Raw genomic sequence first — 12,911 nt, 5'->3', positions numbered from 1 at the left:
GGAGCCTTCACTTCCGGCTTTAAGCGCCTTCACTTCCGGCTTGAAGAGCAGCCTTCACTTCCGGCTTTAAGCCTCTTCACTTCCGCTCTGAAGTGACGTCACTTCCGGCTTAAGGAACCTTCCATTCCGCTCTGTGGTGACGTCACTTCCGGCTAGAAGCGAGTTCACTTCCGGCTTGAAGCGGTGTGGCCAATCCCGGAAGTGGTGAGAGAAAGGGACGTTTGGGATTGGCTAAGAGACCGGAAGTGGGATGGCGGGTGGTAGCTCCGCCCCTTCCGGTGTCTTGTTGCCCATAGCAACGGGAACTTCCGGTCGGGACGGAGCTGGGCTGTGAGTGGGGAGAGCGGAGCGCGGGAATGGAGAGAGGGGGCGGGGCTTAGGATGGCCAATGGGAGCGTGGGATATGGGGAGGGGGCGGGGCTTAAGGGGAAAGCGCGGCGCTGATTGGTTGAGGGGCTTTGATTGATGTAAAGGGGCGGGACTGAAGACAATGGGGGGGGCGTGGCTAAGGTATGACGACGGGTCCAATGGGGGCGTGGCCTGTAGTAAGGGGGCGTGGCTTAAGGGGGGAAGGGGGGCCCTGATTGGATGAGGGGGTTTGGTTGATGTATAGGGGCGGGGCTTAAGGCAATGGGGCGTGGCCTGTGGCAAGGGGGCGTGGCTTAAGGGGGGAAGGGAGGCTGTGATTGGATGATGGGCTTTGATTGATGTATAGGGGCGGGGTTTAAGACAATGTGGGCGTGGCTAATGAATGTGGGCGTGGCTTGTATGAAAGGGGGCGTGGCCTATGTGAGGCGGGGTTTAAGGGGGAGCGCCGCGCTGATTGGATGAGGGGCTTTGATTGACGTAAAGGGGCGGGGTTTAAGGCAATGGAGGCGTGGCCTGTGGCAAGGGGGCGTGGCTTAAGGAGGGAAGGGCGGCTGTGATTGGATGATGGGCTTTGATTGATGTATAGGGGCGGGGTTTAAGACAATGGGGGCGTGGCTAATGAATCTGGGCGTGGCTTGTATGAAAGGGGGCGTGGCCTATGTGGGGCGGGGATTAAGGGGGAGCGCGGCGCTGATTGGATGAGGGGCTTTGATTGACGTAAAGGGGCGGGGTTTAAGACAATGGGGGCGTGGTTAATGGATGGGGCGGGGCCTATTGGGAGGGGGCGGGGCTTAAGCTTGAAGGTCGGCGCTGATTGGATGAGGGGCTTTGATTGAAGTAAATGGGGCAGCTATGGGGTCTCTATGGGTCTCTATGAATCCCTATGGGTACCTATGGGTCTCTATGGGTCCCTATGGGGTCTCTATAGGGTCTCTATGTGGTCTCTATGGGGTCTATGGGGTCTCTGTGGGGTCTCTATGGGTCCCTGTGGGGCAGCTATGGGGTCTCTATGGGTCTCTATGGGGTCTCTATGTATCTCTATGGGGTCCCTATAGGTCTCTATCGGTTTCTATGGGGTCTATGGGGCCTCTGTGGGGTCTATGGGTCCCTATGGGGCAGCTATGGGGTCTCTGTGGGTCTCTATGGGGTCTATATGTATCTCTATGGGGTCCCTATAGGTCTCTATGGGTCTCTATGGGGTCTATGGGGTCTCTGTGGGGTCTGTGGGTCCCTATGGGGCAGCTATGGGGTCTCTATGGGGTCTCTATGGGTCTCTATGGGGTCCCTATGGGGTCTCTATGGGTCTTTATGGGTCCCTATGGGGTCTCTATGGGTCTCTATGTGGTCTCTATGGGGCTCTATGGCATGCTATGGGGTTCCTATGGAGCTCTATGGGGTCTCTATAGGGTTTCTATGGGTCTCTATGGGTCCCTATGGGGTCTCTATGGGTCTCTATGGGTCCCTATGGGTCTCTATGGGTCCCTATGGGTCCCTATGGGGTTTCTATGGGTCTCTATGGGTCCCTATGGGGTCTCTATGGGTCTCCATGGGTCTCTATGGGGCTTGCAGGAAAGGGGGCGTGGCCATGGAAGGGGGCGGGGCTTTGACGTTGGTGGGCGTGGCTTCATCTTCTGGGCTGCCCCTATTCTGTCGATCCAGGGGAACCCAGCCCCGATTGCAGGTAAGCCCTGCCCCATAAGTAACACCTTCAGCCCCATAAGTGCCCTTCCAGCCCCATAAGTGCCCTTCCAGCCCCATAAGTGACCCCACCAGCCCCATAAGTGCCCTTCCAGCCCCATAAGTGCCCTTCCAGCCCCATAAGTGACCCCACCAGCCCCATATGTGTCCTTCCAGCCCCATAACTGACCTCCCCAGCCCCATAAGTGACACCTTCAGCCCCATAAGTGACACCTTCAGCTCCATAAGTGACCCCACCAGCCCCATAAGTGACTTTCCAGCCCCATAAGTGACACCTTCAGCCCCATAAGTGCCCTTCCAGCCCCATAAGTGACCCCACCAGCCCCATAAGTGCCCTTCCAGCCCCATAAGTGACCCCTTCAGCCCCATAAGTGACCCACCAGCCCCATAAGTGACCCCCCAGCCCCATAAGTGACCCCCCCAGCCCCATAAGTGACCCCACCAGCCCCATAAGTGCCTTTCCAGCCCCATAAGTGCCCTTCCAGCCCCATAAGTGACCCCTTCAGCCCCATAACTGACCCCCCAGCCCCATAAGTGCCCTTCCAGCCCCATAAGTGACCTCCCCAGCCCCATAAGTGCCCTTCCAGCCCCATAAGTGCCCTTCCAGCCCCATAAGTGACCCCCTCATCCCCATAAGTGACACCTTCAGACCCATAAGTGCCCTTCCAGCCCCATAAGTGACACCCCCGCCCCATAAGTGCCCTTCCAGCCCCATAAGTGACCCCTTCAGCCCCATAAGTGACCCACCAGCCCCATAAGTGACCCCCCAGCCCCATAAGTGACCCACCAGCCCCATAAGTGTCCTTCCAGCCCCATAAGTGACCCCTTCAGCCCCATAAGTTACCCCCCAGCCCCATAGGTGCCCTTCCAGCCCCATAAGTGCCCCCCCCCAGCCCCATAAGTGCCCTTCCAGCCCCATAAGTGACTTTCCAGCCCCATAAGTGCCCTTCCTGCCCCATAAGTGACACCTTCAGCCCCATAGGTGCCACCCCCAGCCCCATATGTGCCCTTCAAGCCCCATAAGTGACTCCCCCAGCCCCATAAGTGACCCCCCAGCCCCATAAGTGCCCTTCAAGCCCCATAAGTGACTCCCCCAGCCCCATAAGTGACCTGTCCTGCCCCATAAGTGCCCTCCTTGCCCCATAAGTGACCCCCCAGCCCCATAAGTCCCCTTCCAGCCCCATAAGTGACCCCTTCAGCCCCATAAGTGACCCCCCAGCCCCATAAGTGACCCCTTCAGCCCCATAAGTGCCCTTCCAGCCCCATAAGTGCCTTCCAGCCCTATAAGTGACCCCACCAGCCCCATAAGTGCCCTTCCATCCCCATAAGTGCCTTTCCCAGCCCCATAAGTTCCCTTCAAGCCCCATAAGTGACCCCTTCAGCCCCATAAGTGACCCCCAGACCCATAAGTGACCCCGCCAGCCCCATAAGTGACCCCTTCAGCCCCATAAGTGACCCCTTCAGCCCCATAAGTTACCCCCCAGCCCCATAGGTGCCCTTCCAGCCCCATAAGTGACCTCCCAGCCCCATAAGTGACCCCTTCAGCCCCATAAGTGCCCTTCCAGCCCCATAAGTGACCCCTTCAGCCCCATAAGTGACCCCTTCAGCTCCATAGGTACACCCCCAGCCCCATAAGTGCCCTTCCAGCCCCATAAGTGACTCCCCCAGCCCCATAAGTGACCCCCCGTGCTCCATAAGTGCCCTTCAAGCCCCATAAGTTACCCCACCAGCCCCATAAGTGCCCTTCCAGCCCCATAAGTGCCCTTCCAGCCCCATAAGTGACCCCCCCAGCCCCATAAGTGCCTTCCCCAGCCCCATAAGTGACCTTCTAGCCCCATAAGTGACCCCTTCAGCCCCATAAGTTACCCCACCAGCCCCATAAGTGCCCTTCAAGCCCCATAAGTGCCTTCCCCAGCCCCATAAGTGCCTTTCCAGCCCCATAAGTGACACCTTCAGCCCCATAAGTGACACCTTCAGACCCATAAGTGACCTCCCCAGCCCCATAAGTGCCCCCCCAGCCCCATAAGCGACCCCCCCAACCCCATAAGTGACCCCTTCAGCCCCATAAATGCCCTCCCAGCCCCATAAGTGACACCTTCAGACCCATAAGTGACACCTTCAGCTCCATAAGTGACCTATAAGCCCCATAAGTGCCTTCCCCAGCCCCATAAGTGACCTCCCCAGCCCCATAAGTGCCCTTCCAGCCCCATAAGTGACCCCCCCAGCCCCATAAGTGACACCTTCAGCCCCATATGTGACACCTTCAGCTCCATAAGTGACCTACAAGCCCCATAAGTGCCCTTCAAGCCCCATAAGTGACAACCCCTGCCCCATAAGTGCCTTCCCCAGCCCCATAAGTGACCTCCCCAGCCCCATAAGTGCCTTCCCCAGCCCCATATGTGTCCTTCCAGCCCTATAAGTGACCTCCACAGCCCCATAAGTGCCCTTCCAGCCCCATAAGTGCCCTTCTAGCCCCATAAGTGACCCCTTCAGCTCCATAGGTACCCCACCCAGCCCCATAAGTGCCCTTCCAGCCCCATAAGTGACCCCACCAGCCCCATAAGTGCCCTTCAAGCCCCATAAGTGCCCTTCCAGCCCCATAAGTGACCCCACCAGCCCCATAAGTGCCCTTCAAGCCCCATAAGTGCCCTTCCAGCCCCATAAGTGACCCCTTCAGCCCCATAAGTGCCCTTCAAGCCCCATAAGTGCCCTTCCAGCCCCATAAGTTACCCCACCAGCCCCATAAGTGCCCTTCCAGCCCCATAAGTGCCCCATAGGTACCCCCTCCAGCCCCATAAGTGCCCTTCCAGCCCCATAAGTGACACCTTCAGCCCCATAAGTGCCCTTCCAGCCCCATAAGTGACCCCTTCAGCCCCATAAGTTACCCCCCAGCCCCATAAGTGCCCTTCCAGCCCCATAAGTGACCCCTTCAGCCCCATACGTGACCCCCCAGCCCCATAAGTGACCCCTTCAGCCCCATACGTGACCCCCCAGCCCCATAAGTGACCCCTTCAGCCCCATAAGTTACCCCACCAGCCCCATAAGTGACCCCACCAGCCCCATAAGTGACACCTTCAGCCCCATAAGTGCCTTTCCAGCCCCATAAGTGACACCTTCAGCCCCATAAGTGCCTTTCCAGCCCCATAAGTGACGCCTTCAGCCCCATAAGTGCCCTTCAAGCCCCATAAGTGACTCCCCCAGCCCCATAAGTGACCCCTTCAGCCCCATAAGTGCCTTCCCCAGCCCCATAAGTGCCTTCCCCAGCCCCATAAGTGCCTTTCCAGCCCCATAAGTGACACCTTCAGCGCCATAAGTGACCCCCCCCAGCACCATAAGTGACCCACCAGCCCCATAAGTGACACCTTCAGCCCCATAAGTGCCCTTCCAGCCCCATAAGTGACCCCCCAGCCCCATAAGTGACACCTTCAGCCCCATAAGTGACCCCACCAGCCCCATAAGTGACCCCACCAGCCCCATAAGTGACCCCCCCAGCCCCATAAGTGACTCCCCCAGTCCCATAAGTGACCCCCCAGCCCCATAAGTGACACCTTCAGCCCCATAAGTGCCCTTCCAGCCCCATAAGTGACCCCTTCAGCCCCATAAGTTACCCCACCAGCCCCATAAGTGACTTTCCAGCCCCATAAGTGACACCTTCAGCCCCATAAGTGACCCCCCCTGCCCCATAAGTGCCCTTCCAGCCCCATAAGTGACCCCTTCAGCCCCATAAGTGACCTCCCCAGCCCCATAAGTGCCTTTCCAGCCCCATAAGTGACCCCACCAGCCCCATAAGTTACCCCCCAGCCCCATAGGTGCCCTTCCAGCCCCATAAGTGACCTCCAGCTTTATAAGTGACCCCCCCAGCCCCATAAGCGACCCCCCCAGCCCCATAAGTGACCCCTTCAGCCCCATAAGTGCCCTTCCAGCCCCATAAGTGACACCTTCAGCCCCATAAGTGACACCTTCAGCCCCATAAGTGACCTCCCCAGCCCCATAAGTGCCCTTCCAGCCCCATAAGTGCCACCTTCAGCCCCATAAGTGACCTACCCAGCCCCATAAGTGCCCTTCCAGCCCCATAAGTGACCTCCCCAGCCCGATAAGTGACCTTCCAGCCCCATAGGTACCCCCCCCAGCCCCATATGTGTCCTTCCAGCCCCATAAGTTACCCCACCAGCCCCATAAGTGACCTCCCCAGCTCCATAAGTGCCCTTCAAGCCCCATAAGTGACCTCCCCAGCCCCATAAGTGCCCTTCCAGCCCCATAAGTGCCCTTCAAGCCCCATAAGTGCCCTTCCAGCCCCATAAGTGCCTTTCCAGCCCCATAAGTGACCCCCCGTGCCCCATAAGTGACCCCCCAGCCCCATAAGTGCCCTTCCAGCCCCATAAGTGCCCTTCCAGCCCCATAAGTGCCTTCCCCAGCCCCATAAGTGCCCTTCCAGCCCCATAAGTGACACCTTCAGCCCCATAAGTGACACCTTCAGCCCCATAAGTGACCTCCCCAGCCCCATAAGTGACACCTTCAGCCCCATAAGTGCCCTTCAAGCCCCATAAGTGACACTTTCAGCCCCATAGGTACCCCCCCAGCCCCATAAGTGACCCCCCCAGACCCATAGGTGCCCTTCCAGCCCCATAAGTGATCTCCAGCTTTATAAGTGACCCCACCAGCCCCATAAGTGCCCTTCCAGCCCCATAAGTGACCCCGCAGCCCCATAAGTGACCCCCCAGCCCCATAAGTGACCCCACCAGCCCCATAAGTGCCCTTCAAGCCCCATAAGTGACCCCACCAGCCCCATAAGTGACCTACCCAGCCCCATAAGTGACCCCACCAGCCCCATAAGTGCCCTTCCAGCCCCATAAGTTACCCCACCAGCCCCATAAGTGACCCCACCAGCCCCATAAGTGCCCTTCTAGCCCCATAAGTGCCCTTCTAGCCCCATAAGTGCCCTTCTAGCCCCATAAGTGACCCGTTCAGCCCCATAAGTGCCCTTCCAGCCCCATAAGTGACCTCCCCAGCCCCATAAGTGACACCTTCAGCCCCATAAGTGACCCCCCCCAGCCCAATAAGTGACACCTTCAGCCCCATAAGTGACTCCCCCAGCCCCATAAGTGCCCTTCCAGCCCCATAAGTGCCCTTCCAGCCCCATAAGTGACCCTTCAGCCCCATAGGTACCCCCCCCAGCCCCATAAGTGCCCTTCCAGCCCCATAAGTGCCTTCCCCAGCCCCATAAGTGCCCTTCCAGCCCCATAAGTGACCTCCCCAGCCCCATAAGTGCCCTTCCAGCCCCATAAGCGACCCCCCCAACCCCATAAGTGACCCCTTCAGCCCCATAAGTGACCCCACCAGCCCCATAAGTGACCCCCCCAGCCCCATAATTGCCCCCTTCAGCCCCATAGGTACCCCCCCCAGCCCCATAAGTGCCCTTCCAGCCCCATAAGTGACCCCTTCAGCCCCATAAGTGACACCTTCAGACCCATAAGTGCCCTTCAAGCCCCATAAGTGACTCCCCCAGCCCCATAAGTGACACCTTCAGCCCCATAAGTGACACCTTCAACCCCATAAGTGACCCCCCCAGCCCCATAAGTGACTCCCCCAGCCCCATAAGTGACACCTTCAGCCCCATAAGTGCCCTTCCAGCCCCATAAGTGACCTCCCCAGCCCCATAAGTGCCCTTCAAGCCCCATAAGTGACCCCTTCAGCCCCATAAGTGACCCCCCAGCCCCATAAGTGCCCCCTTCAGCTCCATAGGTACCCCCCCCAGCCCCATAAGTGACCCCCCCAGCCCCATAAGTGCCCTTCCAGCCCCATAAGTGACCCACCAACCCCATAAGTGACCCCCCGTGCCCCATAAGTGCCTTTCCAGCCCCATAAGTGACCCCTTCAGCCCCATAAGTGACCCCACCAGCCCCATAAGTGACTTTCCAGCCCCATAAGTGACACCTTCAGACCCATAAGTGACCCACCAGCCCCATAAGTGACACCTTCAGACCCATAAGTGACCCACCAGCCCCATAAGTGACACCTTCAGACCCATAAGTGCCCTTCCAGCCCCATAAGTGACCCCCCAGCCCCATAAGTGACCCCCCAGCCCCATAAGTGACCCCCCCAGCCCCATAAGTGCCTTCCCCAGCCCCATAAGTGACCCCCCCAGACCCATAAGTGACCCCCCAGCCCCATAAGTGCCCTTCCAGCCCCATAAGTGCCCTTCCAGCCCCATAAGTGACCCCTTCAGCCCCATAAGTGACCCCACCAGCCCCATAAGTGACTTTCCAGCCCCATAAGTGACACCTTCAGACCCATAAGTGACCCACCAGCCCCATAAGTGACACCTTCAGCCCCATAAGTGCCCCCCCAGCCCCATAAGTGCCCTTCCAGCCCCATAAGTGACACCTTCAGCCCCATAAGTGACACCTTCAGCCCCATAAGTGACACCTTCAGACCCATAAGTGCCCTTCCAGCCCCATAAGTGACCCCCCCAGCCCCATAAGTGACCCTTCAGCCCCATAAGTGACACCTTCAGCCCCATAAGTGACCCACCAACCCCATAAGTGACCCCCCGTGCCCCATAAGTGCCCTTCCAGCCCCATAAGTGCCCTTCTAGCCCCATAAGTGACCTCCCCAGCCCCATAAGTGCCCTTCCAGCCCCATAAGTGACCTCCCCAGCCCCATAAGTGCCCTTCCAGCCCCATAAGTGACCCCACCAGCCCCATAAGTGACCCCCCCAGCCCCATATGTGCCCTTCCAGCCCCATAAGTGACACCTTCAGCCCCATAAGTGCCCTTCCAGCCCCATAAGTGACACCTTCAGCCCCATAAGTGACACCTTCAGCCCCATAAGTGACCCCACCAGCCCCATAAGTGCCCTTCCAGCCCCATAAGTGACCCCTTCAGCCCCATAAGTGCCCCCCCAGCCCCATATGTGTCCTTCCAGCCCTATAAGTGACCCCACCAGCCCCATAAGTGCCCTTCCAGCCCCATAAGTGCCCTTCCAGCCCCATAAGTGCCCTTCCAGCCCCATAAGTGACCCCACCAGCCCCATAAGTGCCCTTCCAGCCCCATAAGTGCCCTTCAAGCCCCATAAGTGACACCTTCAGCCCCATAAGTGACCCACCAGCCCCATAAGTGACTCCCCCAGCCCCATATGTGCCCTTCTAGCCCCATAAGTGACCCCCCCAGCCCCATAAGTGACCCCTCCAGCCCCATAAGTGACCCACCAGCCCCATAAGTGCCCTTCCAGCCCCATAAGTGCGTTCCCCAGCCCCATAAGTGCCCTTCCAGCCCCATATGTGTCCTTCCAGCCCTATAAGTGACCCCCCCAGCCCCATAAGTGACACCTTCAGCCCCATAAGTGACCTCCCCAGCCCCATAAGTGCCCTTCCAGCCCCATAAGTGCCCTTCCAGCCCCATAAGTGACCCCCCAGCCCCATAAGTGCCCTTCCAGCCTCATAAGTGCCCTTCTAGCCCCATAAGTGACCCCCCCAGCCCCATAAGTGACCCCCCCAGCCCCATAAGTGATTCCCCCAGCCCCATAAGTGACTCCCCCTGCCCCATAAGTGCCCTTCCAGCCCCATAAGTGCCCTTCCAGCCCCATAAGTGACCTCCCCAGCCCCATAAGTGCCTTCCCCAGCCCCATAATTGCCCTTCCAGCCCCATAAGTGCCCTTCTAGCCCCATAAGTGACCCCCCCCAGCCCCATAAGTGCCTTTCCAGCCCCATAAGTGACCCCTTCAGCCCCATAGGTACCCCCCCAGCCCCATAAGTGCCCTTCAAGCCCCATAAGTGACACCTTCAGCGCCATAAGCGACCCCCCCAGCCCCATAAGTGACCCCCCAGCCCCATAAGTGACACCTTCAACCCCATAAGTGACTCCCCCAGCCCCATAAGTGACCCCTTCAGCCCCATAAGTGACCCCACCAGCCCCATAAGTGACCTCCCCAGCCCCATAAGTGCCCTTCCAGCCCCATAAGTGACACCTTCAGACCCATAAGTGCCCTTCCAGCCCCATAAGTGCCTTCCCCAGCCCCATAAGTTCCCTTCCAGCCCCATAAGTGCCCTTCAAGCCCCATAGGTACCCCCCCAGCCCCATAAGTGCCTTTCCAGCCCCATAAGTGACCCATAGGTACCCCCTCCAGCCCCATAAGTGCCCTTCCAGCCCCATAAGTGACCCCCCAGCCCCATAAGTGCCCTTCCAGCCCCATAAGTGACCTTCCAGCCCCATAAGTGCCCTTCCAGCCCCATAAGTGACCTTCCAGCCCCATAAGTGCCCTTCCAGCCCCATAAGTGACCCCCCAGCCCCATAAGTGACCCCCCAGCCCCATAAGTGCCCTTCCAGCCCCATAAGTGCCCTTCCAGCCCCATAAGTGCCCTTCCAGCCCCATAAGTGCCTTCCCCAGCCCCATAAGTGACCCCCCAGCCCCATAAGTGACCTCCCCAGCCCCATAAGTGCCTTCCCCAGCCCCATAAGTGACCTCCCCAGCCCCATAAGTGCCTTCCCCAGCCCCATAAGTGCCCTTCCAGCCCCATAAGTGACCTACCCAGCCCCATAAGTGACACCTTCAGCCCCATATGTGACACCTTCAGCTCCATAAGTGACCTACAAGCCCCATAAGTGCCTTCCCCAGCCCCATAAGTGCCCTTCCAGCCCCATAAGTGCCCTTCAAGCCCCATAAGTGACCCCCCCAGCCCCATAAGTGACCCCCCAGCCCCATAATTGCCCCCTTCAGCCCCATAAGTGACACCTTCAGCCCCATAAGTAACATCTTCAGCTCCATAAGTGCCCTTCAAGCCCCATAACTGACCCCCCAGCCCCATAAGTTACCCCACCAGCCCCATAAGTGACCCCACCAGCCCCATAAGTGACCCACCAGCCCCATAAGTGACCTCCCCAGCCCCATAAGTGACCCACCAGCCCCATAAGTAACCCCTTCAGCCCCATAAGTTACCCCACCAGCCCCATAAGTGCCCTTCCAGCCCCATAAGTGACCCCACCAGCCCCATAAGTGCCCTTCCAGCCCCATAAGTGACCCCTTCAGCCCCATAAGTGACACCTTCAGACCCATAAGTGCCCTTCAAGCCCCATAAGTGCCCTTCAAGCCCCATAAGTGGCCCCACCAGCCCCATAAGTGGCCCCACCAGCCCCATAAGTGACCCCTTCAGCCCCATAACTGACCCCCCAGCCCCATAAGTGCCCCCTTCAGCCCCATAAATGACCCCCCCCCCATTTCCCATTGGCTCCCATTTCCCATTAGCCCCGCCCCCATTTCCCATTGGTCCCCCATTCCCCTTAGCCCCGCCCCCTTTCCTCTTAGCCCCACCCCCATTTCCTATTGGTCCCCATTCCCCTTAGCCCCGCCCCCTTTCCTCTTAGCCCCGCCCCCATTTCCCATTGGTCCCCTTTCCCCTTAGCCCCGCCCCCTTTCTTCTTAGCCCCACCCCCATTTCCTATTGGCCCCCCATTCCCATTAGCCCCGCCCCCTTTCCTCTTAGCCCCGCCCCCATTTCCTATTGGCCCCAATTCCCCTTAGCCCCGCCCCCTTTCCTCTTAGCCCCGCCCCCCATTTCCCATTGGTCCCCATTCCCCTTAGCCCCGCCCCCTTTCCTCTTAGCCCCACCCCCTATATCCCATTGGCCCCCCATTCCCCTTAGCCCCGCCCCCCCTCATTTCCTATTGGTTCCCTTCCCTCAGCTCCCGTTCCCATTGGTCGGGGCCCTTCATGGCGTCCATGTGTTCGGGGCCGGCGTCTCCGTGCGACTCCATGGGGCCAAGAGCCAAAGGGGGACAGTGGTTTGGAGGGGGGGGGAAAGGTACGAGCTGATTGGCTGCCTGGGAACGGGGGGCGGGGCTTAGTCGAGGGGCTGAGAGCTGATTGGCTGGATGGGAAAGGGAGGCGGGGCTTAATCGAGGGGCTGAGAGCTGATTGGTTGCATGGGAACAGGGGGCGGGGGTTAATCGAGAGGCTGAGAGCTGATTGGCTGGATAAGAACGGGGGCGGGGCTTAAGGGGAGGAGGCGTGGTTACAAAGGGGGCGGGGCTTAAGGTGGGGGGTGCAATTTGATTGGCTGGATGGGAATGGGGGTGGGGTTACAAAGGGGGCGGGGCTTAAGAAGAGGGGCGGGGCTGGAGGAAGGGATGCAATTTGATTGGGTGGATGGGAATGGGGCGGGGCTTAAGGGAGGGGCGGGGCTTAAGGAGGGGATGCAATTTGATTGGGTGGATGGGAATGGGGCGGGGCTTAAGGGAGGGGCGGGGCTTAAGGAGGGGATGCAAATTGATTGGCTGGTGCTGAAAGGGGGCGGGGCTTGAGGGAGGGGCGGGGTTACAAAGGGGGCGGGGCTTATGGGAGGGGATGGAAGGGGATTGGGTGGGGATGAAAGTGGGCGGAGTCTCAATGGGTCTCTATGGGGTCTCTATGGGGCTATATGGGGTGCTATGGGGTTTCTATGGGTCCCTATGGGTCTCTATGGGTCTCTATGGGACTCTATGGGGTTTCTATGGGTCTCTATGGGTCTCTATGGGGTCACTATGGGTCTCTATGGGGCTCTATGGGTCTCTATGGGGTCTCTATGGGTCCCTATGGGTCTCTATGGGGTCCCTATGGGTCTCTATGGGGTCTCTATGGGTCTCTATGTGTCTCTATGGGGTCTCTATGGGTCTCTATGGGGTTTCTATGGGTCTCTATGGGTCTCTATGGGTCTCTATGGGGTCTCTATGGGTCCCTATGAGTCTCTATGGGTCACTATGGGGTCTCTATGGGTCTCTATGTGGTTCTATGGGGTTCTATGGGGTTCTATGGGTCCCTATAGGTCTCTATGGGTTTTCTATGGGTCTCTATGGGGTCCCTATGAGTCTCTA

The 12,911-nt window shown here is 58.7% G+C and overlaps 1 protein-coding gene across 9 annotated transcripts in view; it reads left to right on the top strand.

The window, feature by feature from the left end:
* Nucleotides 1-160: 160 nt before the first annotated feature.
* LOC107307453 (protein fuzzy homolog) overlaps nt 161-12,911 on the top strand; it is a 55,799-nt gene continuing 43,048 nt past the window's right edge. For 7 of the 9 annotated variants that reach the window (XM_085535510.1, XM_085535511.1, XM_085535509.1 and 4 more), the window contains exons 1-3: nt 161-330; nt 1,939-2,050; nt 11,745-11,863. In XM_085535510.1, coding sequence (XP_085391636.1) covers nt 251-330; nt 1,939-2,050; nt 11,745-11,863 — 311 coding nt within the window. In that variant the 5' untranslated portion in view covers nt 161-250. Of the gene's footprint in view, nt 331-1,938; nt 2,051-11,744; nt 11,864-12,911 lie in introns of those variants that run through there. The other 2 variants (XM_085535512.1, XM_085535518.1) reach the window with 1 other exon arrangement.

The sequence above is a fragment of the Coturnix japonica genome, unplaced genomic scaffold (genome assembly GCF_054131305.1).
Source record: "Coturnix japonica strain WE unplaced genomic scaffold, WE-NBRP24 Scf129, whole genome shotgun sequence".
Taxonomy (NCBI): Eukaryota; Metazoa; Chordata; class Aves; order Galliformes; family Phasianidae; genus Coturnix; species Coturnix japonica.
The sequence above is the reverse complement of the archived record's forward strand: the minus strand, read 5'-3'. Positions and strand labels throughout refer to the sequence as shown.